Source organism: Neolamprologus multifasciatus, chromosome 2, assembly GCF_963576455.1.
Source record: "Neolamprologus multifasciatus chromosome 2, fNeoMul1.2, whole genome shotgun sequence".
Lineage (NCBI taxonomy): Eukaryota > Metazoa > Chordata > Actinopteri > Cichliformes > Cichlidae > Neolamprologus > Neolamprologus multifasciatus.
The window spans coordinates 13,816,207-13,838,612 of NC_140440.1; the positions used below are offsets into that span (position 1 = coordinate 13,816,207).

Consider the following 22,406-nt stretch of genomic DNA (forward strand, 5'->3'; position numbering starts at 1 on the left):
CCCAAAGCACTTTGGGGTCATTAGGGACTAGTAAAAGCGCTATATAAATACAGGCCATTTACCAAATCTTCCCTTTGGTTTCACCTGCACAGGTGCTGAGGTAGGTCTCCCTGCAGGATTGGTTTTCTCTGCATCAGGAGCAGCGCTGGGCTCTTCAAATCACGGACAAACAGGATCCCACATTCTTGATCTTTAGTTCACAAACACTTGTTGTAATGACTAACTACTCCTGACATGTTGGAGATGTTTGCTCTTTATACAGTAAAGTTACAGGATACAAATAACATCAGGCTGATCCTGACACAATTTGTTCCCTCGGTTCAAATCACGGACAAACAGGATCCCACAGCTGTTTATGTTTTTAAACCCATTTTGCACAGAGGGGCATTTGTTTTAAAATGTATTGACAGCAATGTTGAATATTATTACACAGGAAAAAAACAACTACACGTAAAATAATCACAGCGTGATGCCTCTGCCTTTGTAAATGGAGGGACAGTAACACCAAGATTTTTCTTGTAAAACAAAGGGGCCTAGCAAACAAGTTTGGGAAGCACTGTACAAATGTAAGGTGACCTCGAGGGTCTTTAAAGGCGCCTATAAATACAATGTTTAATCATTGTTACTATTATTATAAATTGCTGTTGTAATTTGGCTCTGTATAAATCAAATTAAATCAATATCCATTATTTCTCAAGTTTTCTCTACTGGAGCTCAGGACACTGTTACACATCATTAATACTAACTGCACAACTACGACAATGACAAGCACACTTTTTCAGATTTATTCATATAGATCACTTTTCACAAAAGGTGTGTTACACAGGCTGTCGCAGATCTAACAGATTTAAGACGTGAAAACAAGGACCAATAATCAAACATCATACAGACTGAAAAGCTTTTTAAAATCACCCAACAATAAGAAAACAGTCAATCAAAATCAAAGGTGAGTGTTACGGACCTGTCAGGCACTGACACCAAACACAGACGTTTCTGTCACACCAAACAGGAAATGTGTGACGTGAACGATGCTCTCACAGCACAAAAACTGTTGCTCTCAACCAGATTTGCTGCCTGCAACTTTGTCCACTTTCCAAACACTGAAGGGCTTATTGGCACCAAAACCGTAAATGTAAAAATAGTCTGTTAAATATCTGGAGGCAGACAGGTAGATTAGGATGCAGTTTATGTGTTGTTGATATTTTATTCTGATCTCAAGCTGATTTATTCCCGTCCTCTCACCGTCCTCTTCCTTTCACAAATATTACCGTCTGCATAGTTAAATGTTTCTAGAAAATAAAATAATTTCTAGCTATTATCAAACGCCGTAAACAAACCTGTAAATCATTTCGGACTATGTTGTCAGTATGATTGCTAGTAGACCAACACAGTAGATCCAGAAGGGATGAGATACACCATCAGAACTACTCAACAAGCACTCGACCCGAGACCAGGACCCATTATTGGGCAGGGGGTCCACTCCCAACGTCCAGCACATCAGATTATAGACGTCCACTGATCGGATTGGAGCTGCCCGAACATTCATCTTGAAGTCTGAAAGAAATGAAGCAAACAAACGTCTTTTAACCCAAGCAGAATAATAGCATCGATACACCACAGCTAACGATGTTTTTCTCAGACAATTCAGGTCGATTTGATTCAATTTAAGGATAATCAATATGTTTATATCTTCAATAAATCTGACAGCACAGCTCTTACAAAATATTTTCACTGAATAAACCTGAAGTTTCTACATAAGCTGACCTGCAGATGGTGAATGAAGAACACGAAGCTTAATTTACCCTGAGATCCTGACTCGTTACTGAAAACACTGCTGCAGAGCCACGTGCACTGTAAACATGCCGCCATCCACTGATGCACATACACAGATCAGTCTGGTGTCTTTTACTCTGTATGCAACGTGTGTGTCTATAAAATGTCTTTGTTACCGGGTCCTGCTGCCAAGAAGAAGCCTCTCATGTCAATGAACTCATTGTCGTACCCATGCCAGCCATTCTGCCACGCGGACGCTTCCCCAGAGTCATTTTTCCAGTAGGGGAGACTCGCCTTGTTCTGGAAAGGACACAGATATAAACACACACAAATGTAGCTTTCATAGATATATATTCATAATAAACTGTATGTGTGACATTAAAATCATTAAGGCAACATCATGTTCATTAAGTCAGCAGATGATGAGATTCAGAAGAATTCAAAACCGTGTGAAGCTTAAAATATAAATTTGTCTGTGGATTGTAGCAAATTCAGACACACAATGAAAAAAAGGAACACAAGAGACAGAAAAGTAAGTTGAACAGTATCGTACTGCAGAAAGCAGTGAGAAGCAGCTCTGTCCATCATAACACTTATAAATGTAGATCTGTGCTACAGAGAAATTGTAAAGAAAGTCAAGGTGTCAGTGACGAGTTTCCTTCACATCAAACGCACTCAGAGACAAACTTTGATTCAGTTTTGGATCTGCAAGTCTGTCTGCCGGAGGACTGACAACAGCTTCAAGCAGCTTCATAGAGGTCGTAGTGAGCAAGTCTCAGTTTGAGCTGTGAGGAGAAACTTGGAGCTGCAGGTTTGACAGGATGAGCTGCAGCAAGAAAGCCAGACGTCAGAATAAGACACAGAGGCTCGTCTGGGCCATGAAACACCGACACTGGACTACTGAAGACTGGAAGAAGGTTTCATGGACGGATGGATCAACATTTGAAATCTTCACGCAGGATCTTTGTACGCCGTGGAGTAGGTGAAAGTTCCACAGTGTGTGGCATCAACGGTCAAACATGGAGGAGGAAGTGTGATGGTCTGGGGCTGTTTGCTGATCCAGGGTCAGTGACTGGTACAGAGACGCTCCCTGAACCAGAACAGCTACCACAGCATTCATGCAGCACCATGCAGGATCCTCTGGTATGCACCTAGTTGGTCAGGGCTTCATCCTACAGCAGGATAAAGACCCAAACAGTCCAAGCTGTGGCAGAACCACCTCAGGAACAAAGAACAAGATGGTGAGCTTGGAAACATGGAGGTCCAGCACAGTCTCCAGACTGAAACCATCGAGCTGGTTTGAACTGGACAGACGAGTGAAAGCAAAGCAGCTACAAGGTCACATTCATGGGAGCTTCTACAGATATGGGAGAAGATTTGATTTCTGTTGTAGGAAGAATTTTTTTCATTTAGAGATGAAATAAACAAACTAAAACACAAGGACACAAAAACGATAAATTATTAGAAGAGACAAAGTAACCAAATGTTTCTAAAGACGTGTAAAACAGTTCAAGACAGAATGAACAACACAACTCTGGGACCATACTGCTGTATAGTATATATAATATATATAAGATCAAGGAGATTGTCCATTACCGGAGCGATAAACCATCCGGGCTCAGCCACCAGTGTAAGGGGGGAAACAAACTTTCCTTTCTTGTAATGGAATCGTTCAGGGATCTCTTCTCTGGCATAGACGTCCATGTTGGGGACCTCAGACAATTTGGCGTATACCTGGAATAATAAACAGAATGAAAAGCAGTGTTTGGTGTTTTTTGCTCTTTTGAATCTTGTTTACTTTTCATTGTTGTGATCTTGCTCATCGGTTTATGTTCCTGGTCTCTATTGGTTCAGTTTAGTCTCTTTGTGCTTTTTGTTTTCTGTCAGTATTAAGTCTCTTTTTGTGTAAGTCAGATGACTTTAGGTCGTTTGATTTCCTCTTGTCCCTTAGTCCTTTCGTCCCCTGGTCTCCCCAGCCCGTCATATCTCCCTCTGTATCATGTCAGTCATGTGTTTGTTATCCTCTTCCAGTGTCAAGTTTGAGTGTCTTGACTCTGGGCATCTGTCTCTGTTCTCGCTGTGTTTCCTGTCTTAGACCGTCCTCGTCTCATGTGCTTTGTGTCCACTTTTGCTTCCCCTGTTTTGTTACATCTGTTTGTTCCAGCTGTGTTCCTCTGCTCTTTCCACTCTCCTCATCACCTGTCTGTGTATTTTCTGGTCATTTTACCTTTGTACCTTTCCCCAGTGTTTCCCAGCTCCTGTCGCTCCTTGTATTTTGCTTCATTCAGTTCCTGTGATCTGAAAGTTTAAATTCCCTTCGTATTTGTATCTGGACATTGAGCCACATAAATGGCTTGTCTTTGGTTAAGATCTGGTCTCCACAGGTGCCGGTTTAACTCATTGATCATATGCCGTACGGTTGGAGAGCAGGAGGCCCAGGTTTGAATCTGCCCTGCGGCCCCTGGTACATGGACAGGGGAGCGAGAGAGGGGAAAACACGCAGCACTGTCTGATTCCAATAAAGGCTAAAAGGCAAAAAAATAAATGTGGTCTCCGTGCATCTGCATATGGATCCTTTTTGTTTAACACGATCTGCATCACACAGATCTTGACAAAAGTAACATGAGAGGGAAGAGAGGGAGAAAGAGCAAGCCATGAAGTCCAAGAAATTGTCTGTAGATCTCAGAGACAGGGCTGCACTGAGACAGAGATATGGGAGGAACAGAAAGGTTTCTGCAGTATCGAGTGTCTTTGAGATGATGGAGCACACTGGTCTCCATTATCCATAAATGAAAAGGGTTTGAAACCACCAGGACTCTTCCTAGAGCTGGCTACGTGACTGGGTTCAACGTGACGCAAGAACCAGAAGGTCGCTCTGATAGACCTCCAGCATTGCTCTTTGGAGAGAGAGGAGCCTTTCAGAAGGACAACCAGAAGCCACTCATTGGTGGCTTCACATGACAGCCTGCCTGGAGTTTGTCAAAAGACTCCCAGACCTTGTAAAAGAAAGTTCCCTGTATGATGAAACAAAGATTGAACTCTTTGGCCTGAATGCCAAGCATCATGTCTACCATGCCTACAGTGAAGAATAGTGGTGGCACAGTTTTTCACAGAAGGAACTGGGAGAGTAGTCAGAGTAAAGTGCAGGCTATCCTTGCTGATAACCTGCACCACGGTGCTCTGGACCTCAGATTGGGGTAAAGGTTTATTTTCCAACAGGACAAGCCAACACAACAAAGGCTTTGGGACCTCTGAGAGTGTCATTGCCAGAGCCCATCCTCTCAACACTTGGATAAACATGCAGATCATCTACATTGAGTCCATCGGTCCCTGACCAATTCAAGACATCTATACGACGTCCAACCTTGGATGTCAACATTTCAACTTTAAGCTTGGTAACTTTTTTGGAAGTCATGTTGAGGAAAATTTACACGAGTAATATTCTTTTATTTACATTGTTGTTGTATCAATATGTTACATATGAATATGGATTATTTATCAACAATTTATTATGTGTTAGCCTATTGATTTATTCAGTACTTGTGTGTTTGTGACCATGTTATAATGGTCATATTTTAAAATCTGTTGAAATATTAAAACCTTTGAATTCCGTATTAAAATGTAAAATAATAATGGTTAAACCCCAAAAAGTTGATTCTGTTTATATGGGCGCAGCGCTCTCAGTGGGAGAAACACAGAGCAAATGCAATGAAAGTTTCGGCCTGTCTCAGTGATGCAAAGCCTCCTGCATCCAGCATCAGCATGGAGGAGAGGAAGGCACTCACATCAATGATGACAACAACATTATCATCCTTCCAGCACACAAGGCTACGTGCACAGTTTTGCTAAATCAAAAAGACCATCATGAGAAAATGTTGTCACTGCTCAGTGATGAAAATACTTATGAGCCCCTGAAACAAGACCCAGGAAGTGAGAGATGTCATGATGGAGGCAGATGAAACCATGGTCTCGTACGACGTTACATCTCTCTGTACTTGCATCCCAGTCGAGGAAACGTTGGAGGTAGTTTGTAAGAGATCACAGGATGACCCCAACCTCAGCAACAGGACCACTCTCAGCATCGACCAAGTGTGTTTGAACTGTGTCTTCACATACAAAGGTCAGTCCTACAGGCAGAAACATGGGTGTGCCATGGGCTCCCAGTTTCACCCATCGTGGGCAATTTGTACATGGAAGAAGTGGAAAAGAGGGCTTTGCTATCCTACCCTGGAACACCACCAAACCATTGGCTCAGGTATGTGGATGACACCTGGGTGAAAATCAAATCTCAGGACGTTCTACATTTCACAGATCACATAAACTCAGTGGACCGACACATCATATTCACCAGGGAGGATATGAACAGTGGCAGGTTAGCCTTCTTAGACTGTGAGATTTCCATCAGTAATGGGGGACATCTAAAAGCTGACGTGTACCGTAAACCTACACAAACAGATCAGTATCTAAGGTTTGACTCTCATCATCCACTGGAGCATAAACTGGGCGTCATCAGGACGCTACAACACAGAGGAAACACCATCCCCACTGACACAGCAGCCAGGGAGGCAGAAGAACATCAAGAAGGCCCTGAGTAAATGTGGTTACCCCAGCTGGACTTTTGTCAAAGCTGGAAAGGCTCCTAAAGAAAGCTCCAGCCGATCCAGGAGAGAAGGACTTTTGTGTCTTTTAAACCCCAAAACATGCTGCGCCAAAAACTGGTCCACCCCAACGATCGGGTCCCCGACACAAGCAGAGTAACATAGTGTACGCTGTTAAGTGCAGGAGGATTGGCAGGATTTATACATCGGGGAAACCAAACAACCTCTGGCTGAGTGGATGGCACAACACAGAAGAGCGACCTCGTACCTCGACCGCGGTGAAGTGGGCGGTCCTTTGTGAGCTGCAAATCAGGTAAGCAACAGCCTTTCTACCTGCTCAGGTTTCTACAGTAGAATCACCGTGGCGATCGCTTTGTAGTCTCTTTGTGCTTCATCTTTGTTTTGTGCTGTTGGCTTTGTGTTCATAGCAAAATACTAAAGATCATATGTGAGTCCCCATCAGGATTTGGATGTGTGTTGGTGTGTGCAACTGTAGCCTCAGCTTTACAACATGCAATTAATTTGCACAAATGTAAAGTGGAGCTAGTGAGAACCCAGTGACAACCAATAACAGATAACAGAATCAGAATCCCTACATTCTTATTAATTACCATCTCTAGCCTTTACAGTTACCTCCACTATCTGTGAACTGAATTGAAAGAATGGGCTGAAATCAGGTAAAATGTATTTATATAGCGCTTTACTAGTCCCTAAGGACCCCAAAGTGCTTTACACATCCATCCACACACTGGTGATGGCAGCTACATTGTAGCCACAGCCACCCTGGGGCACTGACAGAGGCGAGGCTGCCGGACACTGGCGCCACCGGGCCCTCTGACCACCACCAGTAGGCAACGGGTGAAGTGTCTTGCCCAAGGACACAACGACCAAGACTGTCAGAGCCGGGGCTCGAACCGGCAACCTTCCGATTACAAGATGAACTCCCAACTCTTGAGCCACGATCGCCCGTGACTCAGGTGACTTACTTGGCCATGTAGGAATATCCAATTTCTCTGCCATGAGAACGTTGGGTTGCTTTGCAGTATGATTTGCATCATTATTCATTTGCACCATAAAGTGCTGTCCAATCCATTTTGCAGCATTTGTCTCAATCTGAGCAAACAGTACAGCCCTGTGCACTTTTATCCTACTACTTATATCAACAGTCACAACATTAATAATACTAAGGACCTGACTCTCTTGGTAAACCTACATGTGCGTCCCATAACTCTGCCTTTATCGTGTTTGACAGATAATGTGGTGAGCTTTGTTCCTTTCCTTCTTCAACCGTTTTCATCCCATAATTATGGTAAAAGTTCACCTTGGTTTTAGCTCTCCAAGCTGGTCTTTTACATGTTTTCTGACAAAGTTTTATGTGGCTTTCCTGTCTCGAGTAGAAACAGTGGTTTGCACCTTGTTACAGTTCCACAGAGTTTTGTGTGTTTCGTGTGGATGCTTGCACAGAGCTGATGTGTTAGATATAATGTAGTTGCTTCAGCCGATGTCACAGTTTGCACTTTATCTTGTTTTGTCGTGCAATAAAAATACAAAATCCTTTTCATATCTCTAGTCCTCCAAAGTTACAGACAAGTGTAAGTGCTCAGGAAAAACGATATTTGATGTAATGACATCATTGTAACTGTGTTGTCATTATTGAATTCAGCTGAAACGCTGCAGTATTGAAAAATATTATGATCTAATACTTGTGTTATTCTGTATGTAATACAACCATTGGCTCATTGATTTGGTGTCGTTTCCTGACAGTCACAAGTTTCATGACATAAAATGGTTGTGATTACAATCACAGCAGCACAAGAGTGCGAGTGCTCACAGAAATGACTCATAGTGCACAGAGAGAGCCAACGACACTGGTTTCACCTCCTGGAACTTGTTTTCTTCAGGCCAAAGACTGACCACTGGGCCTCTGTCCATCATCTTGACGATGTCTGCCATGTTGATGTACTTATCCAGCTCTATGACCTTCTCCATCCAGTGGAGTTTTGTCATGCCGTGGTCTGAAAACAACATTATGTTCAGCTGGTTCACCATATTCATCTCCTGCAGGAACAAAAACAAGAATGAAAACATTGAAAGAAAGAACATGAAAACAAACCACATGACAGGAAAAATTGCAGAATCTGTAATCGTAATGACAGTTATTGTGTTATTACTTTGATTTTGCTGTTGAGTTTCTGCATCGCAAGATCCAGTTGTTGCACAGCTGTTTTGACCTGACGAGAGTCTGGACCAAAGTGATGGCCCTCCACATCAATTTTCTCATAATATATTGCTGCCATGTCTGCTTGGTTTGATCTAAGACACACACACACACACACACACACACAGATTAAATGGTTAGTCTACTACCTTCTCTAAGTGTTATTTTATTAAGTGCACCAAAAACTGTCACGGCCATCTTTGCACTGTCTGTTCTTCTGCTCTCTCTGCGCTGTGTTTCTTACCCAGACTTATCTTAGCTTTGAATCAGCTCCCTGTGCATCACCGAGGACTCTCACCTCTAGTCTAATGTGCCTTCCTACTTTGCACAGCTGACTCTGCAGTCTAGTTACCTCAGACATCAAATGCTGGAGCTCTGAGTGACACTACACCCAAGTTCCAGTAGTAAAGTTAATAAAAGCAATGAAACACAGGCTCAAACTAATAAAATAAGGTGCTTACATTGTATGACATCTTACTGTGATGTGAGGTAGACATTTTCTGTAACTGTCCTAATGTCAGTGAAGCCACAACAGTTATCGGAGGAACTGTTCAGCTGCTAAGTGTTGCAGCGGACAGCTGTGGTCATCGAGCTGATGCAGACCTCAGAAAGGGCTGAGCTCAGGTGATGGAGGAACACAGTGTTGATTCAAACTGGATTAAATTGCAACAACAATAATGAATTCTGTCAGCAAACGACCGCTCCCTGTGCAAAACAGATTGTAAATCGATCTTTTGTAGCTCTTTTCTATTGTACTAAGCACTCAAAGTGCTTTTCACAACTTGCTTCATTCGGCCTTTCGTACAGACAGTTTTTTTATCCAACATTTACACACATTGATAGTCCAATGGAGCATTTTGGGGTTAGGGTTCGGGTATCTTGACTGGGGCAGTCAGGGGTTGAGTCACCAACCTTCTGTTAAGTACACTAAACAAAAATATAAACACTTTTGTTTTTGCTCCCATTTTTCATGAGCAGAATTCAAAGATCTGAAACTTTTTCTACATACACAAAAGAGCCATCACTCTCAAATACTGTAATGATCTGGGGGGAGCAGGAAACCAGTCAGAGTCTGGTGTGGCCCAGCAGTAGTTCACCTCCACACCCATCTTAACCACACCCAAACTTTAGTTCACTTAGGAAGTGGACGCTTCAGACTCCTGGGTAGGCGTGGTGTTATTAAAGCTCCGCCTCCATCTTTGGGCTTTCTTTCCTCAACATCTAATGTCTACTGAGCAGAAAGGATGTCAGGACTGTGAGCTGCTGGGGGTGGAGCTAGAAGAGTGGCCACGTTGCTTGAAGTGGGCCGAACTGGTATTCACAGTATGGCCAGATCATAAAACCCTCTCCTACATACAGTCTGCTAAACGGTTAAAGTCAAGACAACCGTGTTGGTCTCTGTTCTTCAGTAGATTTAGCTTTTCCACCACTTACATCGAGGCTCTGAGGATGTAAAACCAGATGCTCTGTCTCATCAGTTTGAGTCAGAAAAGGAATCCATCAAACCAGAAAAATCTTTCCCTCCCTCCTGTGTAGTAACCGTGTAGTAACCGTGCAGTAACTGTGCAGTAACCGTGCAGTAACCGTGTAGTAACTGTGCAGTAACTGTGTAGTAACCGTGTAGTAACTGTGCAGTAACTGTGTAGTAACTGTGCAGTAACTGTGGAGTAACCGTGCAGTAACTGTGCAGTAACCGTGTAGTAACCGTGCAGTAACCGTGTAGTAACCGTGCAGTAACCGTGTAGTAACCGTGCAGTAACCGTGTAGTAACCGTGCAGTAACCGTGCAGTAACCGTGCAGTAACCGTGTAGTAACCGTGCAGTAACCGTGCAGTAACCGTGCAGTAACTCTGTAGTAACCGTGCAGTAACCGTGCAGTAACCGTGCAGTAACCGTGCAGTAACTGTGTAGTAACCGTGTAGTAACCGTGCAGTAACTGTGCAGTAACCGTGCAGTAACCGTGCAGTAACCGTGTAGTAACCGTGCAGTAACCGTGTAGTAACCGTGTAGTAACCGTGCAGTAACCGTGTAGTAACTGTGTAGTAACCGTGTAGTAACTGTGCAGTAACCGTGCAGTAACCGTGTAGTAACCGTGCAGTAACTGTGTAGTAACTGTGTAGTAACCGTGTAGTAACCGTGTAGTAACTGTGTAGTAGGCACCCTCAAATGGGAAATAGAGGACACCTTCCAACAGGCCATGCAAACCAGATCCAGGTAATTGGCCCCCCGACCATCACTGTTCTGCAGCCTCATCAAAGATCCACCCTCGAGGTAAGCAGAACCCTCCTTTCTGTCAAATGTTCCTTTCTAGAGAAAGATGTAAGAGAACATATAGCAGCCTGTGTAATGTGCTCATAGTGAAAGCATTTCCCGGGCCCCTCAGGTCTGTTGCAATCTCTCATCTCCCAGTAGATCTTGGTTTCATATTGCACTAGTCTGCCTGCCTCTAATAAAAAGACTCTGATTGTTTCCATAATTTAAAGATTCTCCAGGCAGCCCCTTTCATTGAAAACGGGCCTCCTGGCTCGGACTGTTTTGGCAGAGGTCCCCAATTTGTTTCACATGTGTGGAAAACGATCTGGCAGCTACGGTCAGCTTATGTTCTGGTTCTCCCTCAAACGAATGATCAAACTGAGCAGCTTAAGGGACTAGAGGCCTCTTCGCAGTTATTAGTAACCCTTCCTCTTGGAGTTCCCAAATGTCCTGGAATGAGTACGCTCACAGGGCTCTTATTTTTCAATGCATCCTTAGGTGATCAACCACCCCTATTAGAGGAGGGATTGGGAGACTAGAGCTGCACAGCAGCGCACAACAGACCAGACTTGTCGGGTGGCAGAGCGCTGGTGCACACTGGGCCCCCTCAGGTCAGAGAGTTTCTTTATCTTCTCCAGGAAACTCGCTCACTAGTACAATGGACCGTATGAAATTCAACCATCACGCCCCATAACTGTCTGGTTAAAGCCACTTGCTTCTCTTACAATTTGTCTCATTTGTTATGTCTCACAAATTAAATCTCTCTTCCAGCCCCCCCCCCCCCCCCCCCCCCCCCCCATGTCCCGTCTTCCTTCTGAGTTTAATTTCTTCATGTCCACATTTCGCTTTACGTCGTTGAGGACTGGCTCATAGCTCAGATCCATGTCCCTGTTCTTGTTCTTGGTCTGTTCCTTTGCAGTCATCACCACCTGCCCTCCTACAATTCATTCTAACATCACCTTTGGCACTGTGAACCTGGCAGGTCAAAGTTCAGTCAGAACTGGAGTTGAAGCCTTAATTAATGTGATAGCAGAAGTAAATCATGTTACCTTAAGACTGTTAGTGCATTTGTTATTGATGCTGTGAGATTTTTCTCTGAGGGGTTGTACACGTATTCCTCACAGAAAGATGGACGCACACCCAGAATCTCCACCTCACAGCCTGAAACACATGAAATCACTCCATCATTTACAGGCACCTCTGCAAACAGTTAACATGCTATGATAGCCTGTTACCTGTATGTCATAGACAATACTTGCTTTTATTATGTTGACCAGCAGCCATCAGAGTGTTTCTGTTGTTATTCTAACAAAGAAATTACAGCAGTTTCCCTTGGTTGTCATTGTCCCTCTCTGAACCTGGGTTTAGTGTTTTTGGGGTCACGAGTCTTTGTGTTGTAATCTTTGTGTTTGGTTGGTTATCGTTCTGTTATTGCTGGAGTTTAGCTTCATCGTTCCCTCGTGTTTACTCGTCTTCTTTATTTTCTGATGGTTTGTATAAGTTGGTAACACTTTCTATTGCAACCTGCAACTAAGGCGCAAGTACCCTGTAATTACAGGGCTTCATGCTGAGAAAGAGAACTTCAGATGTGATGCTAGCTTTAATAGCGTTGATGGAGAAGTATAAAGAAAGCCATAAGGAGCTGCACTGTGGATCTAGAGAATGGCTGGTGCAGTGCATGTATGAGGACAGCGAGACAGTGGTAAAGAAACCAACTGTAAGCCCGTTCTTATTCGCAGTGGTGATGGACAGATGAGGTCAGGCAGGTGTCTCAGATCTAGATGGAAGAGAGCCTAGAGAGGTGGAGGTATGCCCTCGAGAGAAGAGGAATGTGTGTGAAGTAGCAGCTGATTTCAATCTGTGTGTCAGAGGATTTGGACATTACTTTTATTTTCATTGCACAAAAGGATGAGAGCGAGATGTTAAAGTGGAGACTGCTCCAGCACAGAAACAACTGCATCATACTGTTAAACACAACTGCAGCTCTTCACAAGCACTGACAGCGTGGTGACGCTAAGCCAGCCAAGAACCCAGAGGGATGTTAAAGCTGACCCCAGACAAGCTATTTGCAGTGAAGCCAGGCGGTGCCGAACACAAGATTTCACAGCTTTAAAATTAATTTGTTTCGTATGTTTTTCACTGGATGTTATCACATTAAATAACAATTACATACTTAACCCTCTGGGTTTGTTCAAAATCACGACGCTTTCAGCTTGTTCGTGGCCACCAACAGATTAGGTCTGTAATTTTTATTATTTTTATGTTTTTTTTTACCTTTTTTTCTGCATTAAGCTTTTAACTAACTTCAGTTCTTTTCATAAATATAAAATAGTTATTACTTTTTAATTTTTAACCCTTTAAACACCAGTTTGTTTGTCCACTGCACTAGCTGGAAGACAACCTCAAATCTCACAATTTTGTATAATTGCATTGCTACTGAAATTTCTTGTATTATTAATAGTAGAGTCTGGGAGATGTAATTGATTCACATCAACATTGATTATAATGCATTGATATTTTTGTGCAGGGAGAGCAAAAACAGAAAAACTCCCTCTCAGCTTGTGGGTGGCCATTTGTTTACGTTTACAAAATGCTATAAAATTCATATATATTAAAGGAAAAATTCCACTTTCACTGACTTGATTTTTTTAAATTGGCGTCAGTGCTGTTCATGAAAATCAAAATTTCATTCAAATTCAGAATTTTAACCCTTTAAATACCAGTTTAATCACATAATCCTACGAACTCATGAATGGAAAAAATCATAAAACCCTGATTTTTTTCCAAATAATACATGCAAACTGATTTATTTTATAACCATGGTGGAGGTTAGATGTATAGCAATAATTAACAGGTTTTTTTTGTACATCTTTGTTTTTTTGTGCAGTGACAGCGAAACAAAAAAAACCTCTCAGCTTGTTCGTGGCCAAAAATGGCCACCCCCTGTTTACATTTACAAAATGCTATAAAATAAATATATATTAAAACATTTTTCTTTCATTGACTTGATTTTTTAAAATTAGCACCAGTCCTAGTCATGAAAACCAAAATATAATTCAAATTCAGAAAATATACCCTTTGAATATCAGTCAGATTATGTATTATTACTATGTTTTGGGGGAAAATAGCAATAAAGTTCACATTCTTTAGCATATGAATGATGAAACCTAATATTTTTTATCATCATTGCAGGTCAGTAACAGTAACAATGACTTATTTTTACTTTATTTTATTTTTCTTAGTGACTTTAGTATTTTTCACCCGTTATGCAATTTTAATCATATCAAATTGCTTTTGTTCTTAAGCAGAGTAGTCTACAGACTACAAAGCAGCTACAGTCTTAACCATATACCATCCTCACAACTGCTTACTAGGTTCATACTATGTGGAGCACCAAAACTAGCCTTTCTATCAAGCTGTTGGTAATCTACAGGACCAATGCAGAGACATGATATGACTCTACAAACAAACAGAAAAACGAGTAAACAGATGGTTTCTTCTTTTAGTGACTGCTCCTGATCACGTGGTCGACTGTAAAGGTGTGTTATGAAATGAAAATGGAACCAGCTTCCAGTTTGGATTCGGGAGACAGACACTATCTCTACTTTTAAGATTAGGCTTCAAACTTTCCTTTTTGCTAAAGCATATAGTTAGGGCTGGACCAGGTGACCCTGAATCCTCCCTTAGTTATGCTGCAATAGACGTAGGCTGCCGGGGATTCCCATGATGCACTGGGTGTTTCTTCTTCACTCATGTATTAACAGACCTCTCTGCACTGAATCATATCTGTTATTAACCTCTGTCTCTCTTCCACAGCATGTCTTTATCCTGTCTTCCTTCTCTCACCCCAACTATTAATAATAACTAATGATTAAACACAGAGTGGTGTATAAACACACAGTGAGTGAAGGACAAACATAGAAAAAGGACAATAACCTGGACCTATTGCAGCGTAACTCAGGGAGGATTCAGGGTCACCTGATCCAGCCCTAATGATGCTTTATAGGCTTTATCAGCCTAATTTTAAAAGTAGATATTGTGTCTTCGCTAATGCTGAAAGTAAGCAGGCATGACCGTAATAGTTGGTCGTTTGTTTGTAAAGCTAGCGCGTAAATGGGAACAATTACAATAGTTGTACATCACTGAAAATTGGAAAAGTACACTTTGAGTACGAGTGACCCTAACATCTCAAGGTCTGAACCAGACCGACCAAGTCAAGACCAAGTTCAACCTGAATCACAAGGCACACTCAAACACTGCTTTAGTGGTAAGTAAGTAAAACTTGGTTTCTACAGCGCCTTTCAGGATAAACCTCACAACACTTCACAACTTCACAACAATATAACAGGGAAGGAAAATGGTGAGAGAGTGTAGAGTCCACAGATCTGAAACTCATAGAATAAGGCAGGTTAGCCTTCTTAGACTGTGAGGTTTCCATCAGTAATGGGGGACATCTAAAAGCTGACGTGTACCATAAACCTACACATATGGATTTGATGTTTTTTTCAATTCAATTCAATTCAATTCAATTTTATTTATATAGCGCCAAATCACAACAAATGTCGCCTCAAGGTGCTTCATAGATACAGAGAAAAACCCAACAATCATATGACCCCCTATGAGCAGCACTTTGGCGACAGTGGGAAGGAAAAACTCCCTTTTAACAGGAAGAAACCTCCAGCAGAACCAGGCTCAGGGAGGGGCGGGGCCATCTGCTGTGATTGGTTGGGGTGAGAGAAGGAAGACAGGATAAAGACATGCTGTGGAAGAGAGACAGAGATTAATAACAGATATGATTCAGTGCAGAGAGGTCTGTTAATACATAGTGAGTGAGAAAGGTGACTGGAAAGGAAAAACTCAATGCATCATGGGAATCCCCGGCAGCCTACGTCTATTGCAGCATAACTAAGGGAGGATTCAGGGTCACCTGGTCCAGCCCTAACTATATGCTTTAGCAAAAAGGAAAGTTTGAAGCCTAATCTTGAAAGTAGAGATAGTGTCTGTCTCCTGAATCCAAACTGGAAGCTGGTTCCATTTTCATTTCATAACACACCTTTACAGTCGACCACGTGATCAGGAGCATTTCTCATTTGAATATTTATTATCACTCAATAATCAGACGAAAGCATTTCTTATCCGATTACTCGATTACTTGACGGGATAATTGATCCTGAATCGACAGCCCTATTTTTAGCTGATGTGAAATTTGCCAATAACAGCCATTGCATTTCCACTTAGCACCTTAACACACAGACAACTTCAGATAGAGTTTCACGTTGATCGTGTGCACGTACCCGGCCAGTAGTACATGAAAACCTTCCTTCCCAGCTTCTGCAAGGTGACCCACAGTGGTTCTGACCCGTCCCACCAAATTGGCAACCGGCTGTCAGGATTGGTCCCAATTATGAATTCTTTCTTGGAGACTTCATCCCACATGTAGTTTCCAGTCATCTGATGAATATCACAATGACGGCCTAATAACAAGAACAATAATAAGAAAAAGTAACATTACACTGTATGCAAGACAAAAGTTGCCCCACAGTCAGAGCACATTTGTAAATCATTATTAAACCCGTAAAAACCTGTTTATATGATAGTTCTGCTGCCTGGAGCAAAGCCAGAGAACCCCACAGAGGAACCTGCGGGGTTCTCTACTTCCTGTGTTACAGTGATCATCCTGTGCTCAGGCAATAATCTGGATTAGCTCACAGAGCCACAGGAAACATTTAGTGTACACGGCTGCAATACTGAAATATTTTCTCCCAAAAAACTTTAAATAAAAACATCAGGTAAAAATTATCTAATGAAATCAAACATTTTCAGAATAGTTTCACCTCAGTGTCCCAGTACCTCATCAGCCCTGCAAACACCGACAGCAGCTCATTGGTTCATTTTCATTATTCACACTGGATTGTCCAATCAAATCTCTTAATGCCACTAGCCCCTCCTCTACCTTTACTGTGCTTCCCTCGAATCACACGTGACTGCACGTCCAGCCTTCTTCCTCTCACAGACGCTCCTTGATATCCACTCGTGTTCAGCTCAGATTCTTTTATCTCCACACAAACTTCACCTTTTTAAATAAACATCTTAACCTGTAATCATGACAGAACAATCTGACCCTCTGACCCAGACCTGACCTACTTCTGTGACCTGTTAAGAGGCCGTGTCAGGTGAACACAAGTCTTCGGGCCCCTGGTTCAGCAAGTAATAATAATATTAATGACTTAGATGTGTATGTGTATTTATCTTTCAACAAACCCAAAGATGCTTCACAACAGTGTAAATAAACAAAAACAAGGCAAAAGGTTCAAGGTTTCGTTGAAGACTTGAGTTGAGGAGTTTCAGTGACGGGGCTCATGTGAGGGTGAGGGGCCGCCACACTGAAGGCTCTGTCCCCACAGGGATGGAGGTGACCCATAGCTGAGGATGCAGCGAGACTGTGTGTGTGGGTGCAGCAGAGGTACTGAGGGGCCAGGGCATTGAGTAATGCAGGACTTGAGCAGGAGATCTCTGAGGGTGGCGATGATGTTTCCAGAGCTTAGTGCCTGATAGAAGCCTGGAGGAGCTCTGGACATGCTGGAGCTGCTCCATTATAGTTATCAAGCCAGGTGGTGACCAGGGCACGGATGAAGGTTTCTGCTGCAGCTAGTGAGTGATGGCTGAAGTCAAGAGATGTTTCTTCATCATCAGTGGGGCTTTGGGGGCCACAACGAGAGCTGTTAGTCGACATCCATATTTGATTTCGTGCGGACAGTTGGCAAGTCGTTGCTTGGTGATCGATGGTTAACTTCTTCCAACTCCCAAAGCTCCCGTTGCTGTTAGCTGGTGCACGGTCTCGTGTTGCAGGCAACTCTTAGCAACCACGTTGATCTCCCTTTCTCAGTGACTCAGGCACTGCTTCTCAACTGTTTTCTGTTACGCCCCCCTCAGGAAGAAGAAAACATTTTACCACCCCCACTCTCCCCCCACTATAAATAGTATCACTGTCTATAAAATTGTTATTATAAGAACATCTTGAGGGTTTGTTTGCTGCACTTCAGACCTCCTGCTCTCAGTGTGGGACTGGACTAGAAAGAGAGCAGATTTCTCCTGTTTTGGCTTCCTGTTAAATCCAGAATTCAAAATCCTGCTCCTCACATACAAGGTCTTAAATAATCAGGCCCCATCTTATCTTAATGACCTTGTAGTACCATATCACCCTATTAGAGCACTTCGCTCTCGCTCTGCAGGCCTACTTGTTGTTCCTAGAGTATTTAAAAGTAGAATGGGAGGGAGAGCCTTCAGTTTTCAGGCCCCTCTTCTGTGGAACCAGCTTCCAGTTTGGATTCAGGAGACAGACACTATCTCTACTTTCAAGATTTGGCTTCAAACTTTCCTTTTTGCTAAACCTCAGAGACTCAGACTCCAGCCTTAGTTATGCTGCAATAGAGTAAAGACCCTTTCAGATCAGGCGTGCGCTGCACTCACCTCTAGCTGGAGCGCAGGACTGGCGGCTGTGCTCCGCTTGTACGTCATTTTGTGCTCTAAGTGTACTGGATGACTTTATATCTTCTATGAGAGTTTGTGTTTTATTGTGTCCAGATGTTTAATTAAAAACACATGTACAGCTCATTCATGAAGAAGAAAGCTTTGTAACTATCCCACTAGTGAAGAGTGTGACATTTCCACACCCCTGAGGTCTGCAGCGCTCTTGTAAAGGAGCTCCCTTTATATGCACTTAAAGGTCACAGAACTCGGATACGCACAGAGTGGTTTCCTTTATCGTGTGGTTGAACTTCGCACAGCTGTAGGCTTTGTTTCTGTTTAAGGTACGGCGCAATGCACAGGTCAAAGGTCAACCGTTTGAACATGTGCAAGTACTCCTTGTTGCGCTGTGCTTTGCTCAGCAAACAGGAAACCTTTATTGCGTGGCAATAGAAATGAATGGGTTTCAGAGCGCGCATGCTGAGTCCTTTTATTACAGCCCCTTTGACACAGAGCACAGCTGGGGTTTCCCATGATGCACTGCGGGTTTCTCCTTCACACCTTTAGCACTGTGGCTAAAGTGCTCAGCTGTCTGATTGTTGGGGTTTCTTTGTATCAGGTTATTACAGCATTTTAATCTTACAATATTAAGCGCCTTGAGATTTGGCGCTACTTAAACTGGATTGAACTTTTTATTTGACTGTAACATGTAATATATGAAATATGTATCGTAGACTTAAAAGGTGGGTATTCGCCGCTGCGTGCCATAAGAGCGTGTGAGCTGTGTGTGAGGCTGGCCCATTAAAACCAGTGTTGGCCTCAGTTTCGCTACATGCTTCTAATTTTATGTTTGTGCTGACAATGACTTTCTTTAAAAGTCTTTTAAGAGTAATATATTACTTATTACAAAGTAGAATTGGGCTGAAAGATCTATCACTTTATCACCTATTCAGGTTGTAAATCGTGTTTTTAAAAAGTAACTAAGTAATTAATTACTTTTGAAAATAAGTAATCAGTAAGGTAATGGGATTACTTTTTTGGGGAAGTAATCAGTAATTAGTTACTGATTACTTTTTTCAAGTAACTTGACCAACACTGGTCACAAGTTAACAATATATACCTTATAGTCCCACACACCAACACAACTCCCTCATGAAGTATTCACATATGCACAAAATCAACGAATCCCAACATCAAGTGTTTCAGAACAGTTACCACCAAGAAACAGAGGCTGCGAGCCTTTAGTTGGGTTGAGGTCTGGCTGCTGGTCTGGGGTTCGCATACACTAGACTGTACTATCACTCCAAGTTCTGTTAGTGTGTTTATGTGGATGCTTTCTGAAGTTCTGTTATCCATATGAAATGAGTCTGTTTCAGTCCTGGACACAGTTTGCATTTTATCGTCACACTCTTATCGTATGACATGGTCTGCCCACACTCATGTCCAGACCAAAAAGGCTAGGCAGCACCTGCACCACCTACGACAACTGAGGAAGTTCAGGGTCTCTCCAGAGATCCTCAGGACTTTCTATACAGCACTGTGGAGAGCATCCTCACACAGAACATCACATCCTGGTTTGGGAACAGCTGTGTCAAGGACAAAAAAGCTCTTCAGAGAGTGATCCGTATGGCAGAACGCTGCTGCAGGACTGCTCTCCCTCCCCTACAGGACATTTACGTCAGGAGATGCTGGACTAGAGCAACTCAGATTTTGAAGGAGCCGTCCCATCCCAGCAATGAACTGCTGCAGCTTCTGAAAACAGGCAGAAGGTTCTGCACCATCCGAACAAGAACAGAGAGGCTCAAGAGGACTTTTTATCCTCAGGCCATTCCTGTGTTGAATCAGCCCCCCCCCCCCCCCCCCCACCACCACCACCCCCACCATGCCAAGAGTTCTGGCAAACAAGAAATGTAACTGCTCTGGATTTTAGCACATTTCATTTCTACTGACTTTTCTGTTGAATAAATGACAGAAAACTACAATAACGTTGCAGACAGTCTCCAGAATTGTCCTGTAATTTTGTATTAGATTTTTCTTCTGTTATACTCTCTTAATTATTGTAACAAATTCAAATAATTTATTGGCAAACAAAAGTAGATTTTTTTGAGTAAAAATTATTTATTGGCAAACAAATATTTATGTTTTAACTATTTATATTTGCGTGTTACTTTAAGGTACGCAAAACGCATAGAGACATATCTCCAAAGTATTTTTTCTATTTTGTATAAAAAAATCATCAGATGCAGAGACTGCATCAGATATTTAATGGCAGATTTACACATTTACAATATCAGTATTGGTCATAAACCGTGTACTGTGTGTATCCCTGAATATTTGCAGTTCTCTTACACAGCACAACCCAAACTCATCAGTATTGTGATTTTTAAATCTCCTCTGTAGAAGCCTTTTGATGTGCCGTTCAGATAATTAACTTCAATTATTACATATTATACAATTAAACGAACTGCAGACAGACTTTCTTTTTCAATTATTTAGACAGTGTAAAGCTGATGTTGCTGATGTTTAACTCGGCAGTCAGAGATTACATAGAAGTCACTTATTATCAGTTAAGCATTACCAGCAGCGTAAAAAGAAGCAGAAGCAAAACGAGACTGTGAGCTTCTCCGTCTGTGAGCAGCTGAAACTCTGAACACAAACTGATCCGGCAGGAAGATGACTTATTAGGATGCAAAGCTTGAAACGATCCCAGCCGCCATTACACTGCTGGACAACAGGAATGTGCAAATCGCACTGACTCTGATGACTGATGTGTCTGTAGACGGCTGGATTTTAATCACCTACTTTTTCTATTTATGTGTTTTTTGTTGTCCTCTCACGGCCTCAAAGTTAATGCGCTTTATGTATAATGAAAAGGCCTCTCAGGGTGACTCTAGTGTAACTTTTATGTTCTTGCGTTTCATGTTTTACATGTTTTACATGTTTCACATGTCCGGGTAATTAGATCTGGTTGTTTAGGACCTAAAACTTTTTCCCCAGCTGATCAAATCAAACGTATTTGATTTGATCAGCTGGGAGTTTCACTTGATGTCTTCTTAAAATATCAGTTGTTGTGTTAGAAGCTACAGAGACGCATAAAGAGACGGATTACCTGTCATCAAGGAATAATAATTAGGGTAGGACAAGCTTGGGAAGTCCGGCGTTAAGTGGTCAACCTTCACACCATTTTCCACAAGCTCACGAAATCCGGGTAGATCGTGCAGGTCATCCATGTAGTCGTAGCGGAATCCATCGATCAAGAACACGAGCAGCGGGTGAGCCTCGACACCCAGCTGTCCTGCGTCAAACAGCAGCAGCAGCAGCAGGAAGGTCCGAGGGCAGATCGCAGGAGTCTTTCTGCTGGACATGACATTAACGCATGATCCGCTTCTCTGTCTGAAACTTTCTGGTGGAGGGAGTTTACTGCTGTGCCGCAGCAGCTACCAAAGGTTTCTCCGTGCGCACTCGGTGAGAACCTGCTGGCTGCGCCGATCACCGATCATCGACCTCCGATAACAGCGTTTGTGCAGAGAAAGATTCACAGACGGGACAAATGTGTATTTTATATTAACATGAAAATAAATACTCCACCATCATGATTTCACCAACATAGCACCTAGTTGATAGGAACTACTTCTCCTTCCGCCTGTCACTATCCAGAGGTAACTATGAGCCTCGACAGTCAGCCTATGAGGGGCTGCACGAGAGCATTAAACATGCGCGGTGGTCGCCCATCAGTATCCACCTAAAGATCGTCCACAGCCGTACATGTTGTTCTCAAGCACATGCATCAAGAAGCATCTCATTTACGGACTTTAGGCTCAAAATCACATCACACACATTTAAAACCTTTAACTTTACTCCGCGGCTCATAAGACTTTATAGGACTTATTGTTGGATTTAACTTTGTCTTGTTTTTTGCGTGATGAAAAGATGACGTGTTTCTGCTCCTCCCAGAGAGGTTTATTCAGTACTTCCCTCCTTCATTCACTCCAGTGGAGCCGAGCCACAGCCTAAATGGCTCACATGTTACTATCATGTATATATTGAGGCATCTGACAATCAATATTGTTTTGAAGCATCATTAGCCTCCCCCCTACT

The 22,406-nt window shown here is 42.6% G+C and overlaps 1 protein-coding gene across 1 annotated transcript; it reads right to left on the reverse strand.

Moving 5' to 3' along the window:
• Positions 1 to 1,242: 1,242 nt before the first annotated feature.
• Positions 1,243 to 22,298, reverse strand: enpp6 (ectonucleotide pyrophosphatase/phosphodiesterase 6). The gene is made up of 8 exons (XM_085171286.1): positions 21,418 to 22,298; positions 16,136 to 16,315; positions 11,891 to 12,002; positions 8,543 to 8,684; positions 8,250 to 8,429; positions 3,370 to 3,507; positions 1,950 to 2,073; positions 1,243 to 1,554 (listed from the first exon to the last, which is right to left on the reverse strand). Exons 1-8 carry the CDS (start codon positions 21,671 to 21,673, stop codon positions 1,355 to 1,357), a joined length of 1,332 nt encoding a protein of 443 aa, XP_085027412.1. The 5' UTR covers positions 21,674 to 22,298; the 3' UTR covers positions 1,243 to 1,354.
• Between the last annotated feature and the right edge of the window lie 108 nt (positions 22,299 to 22,406).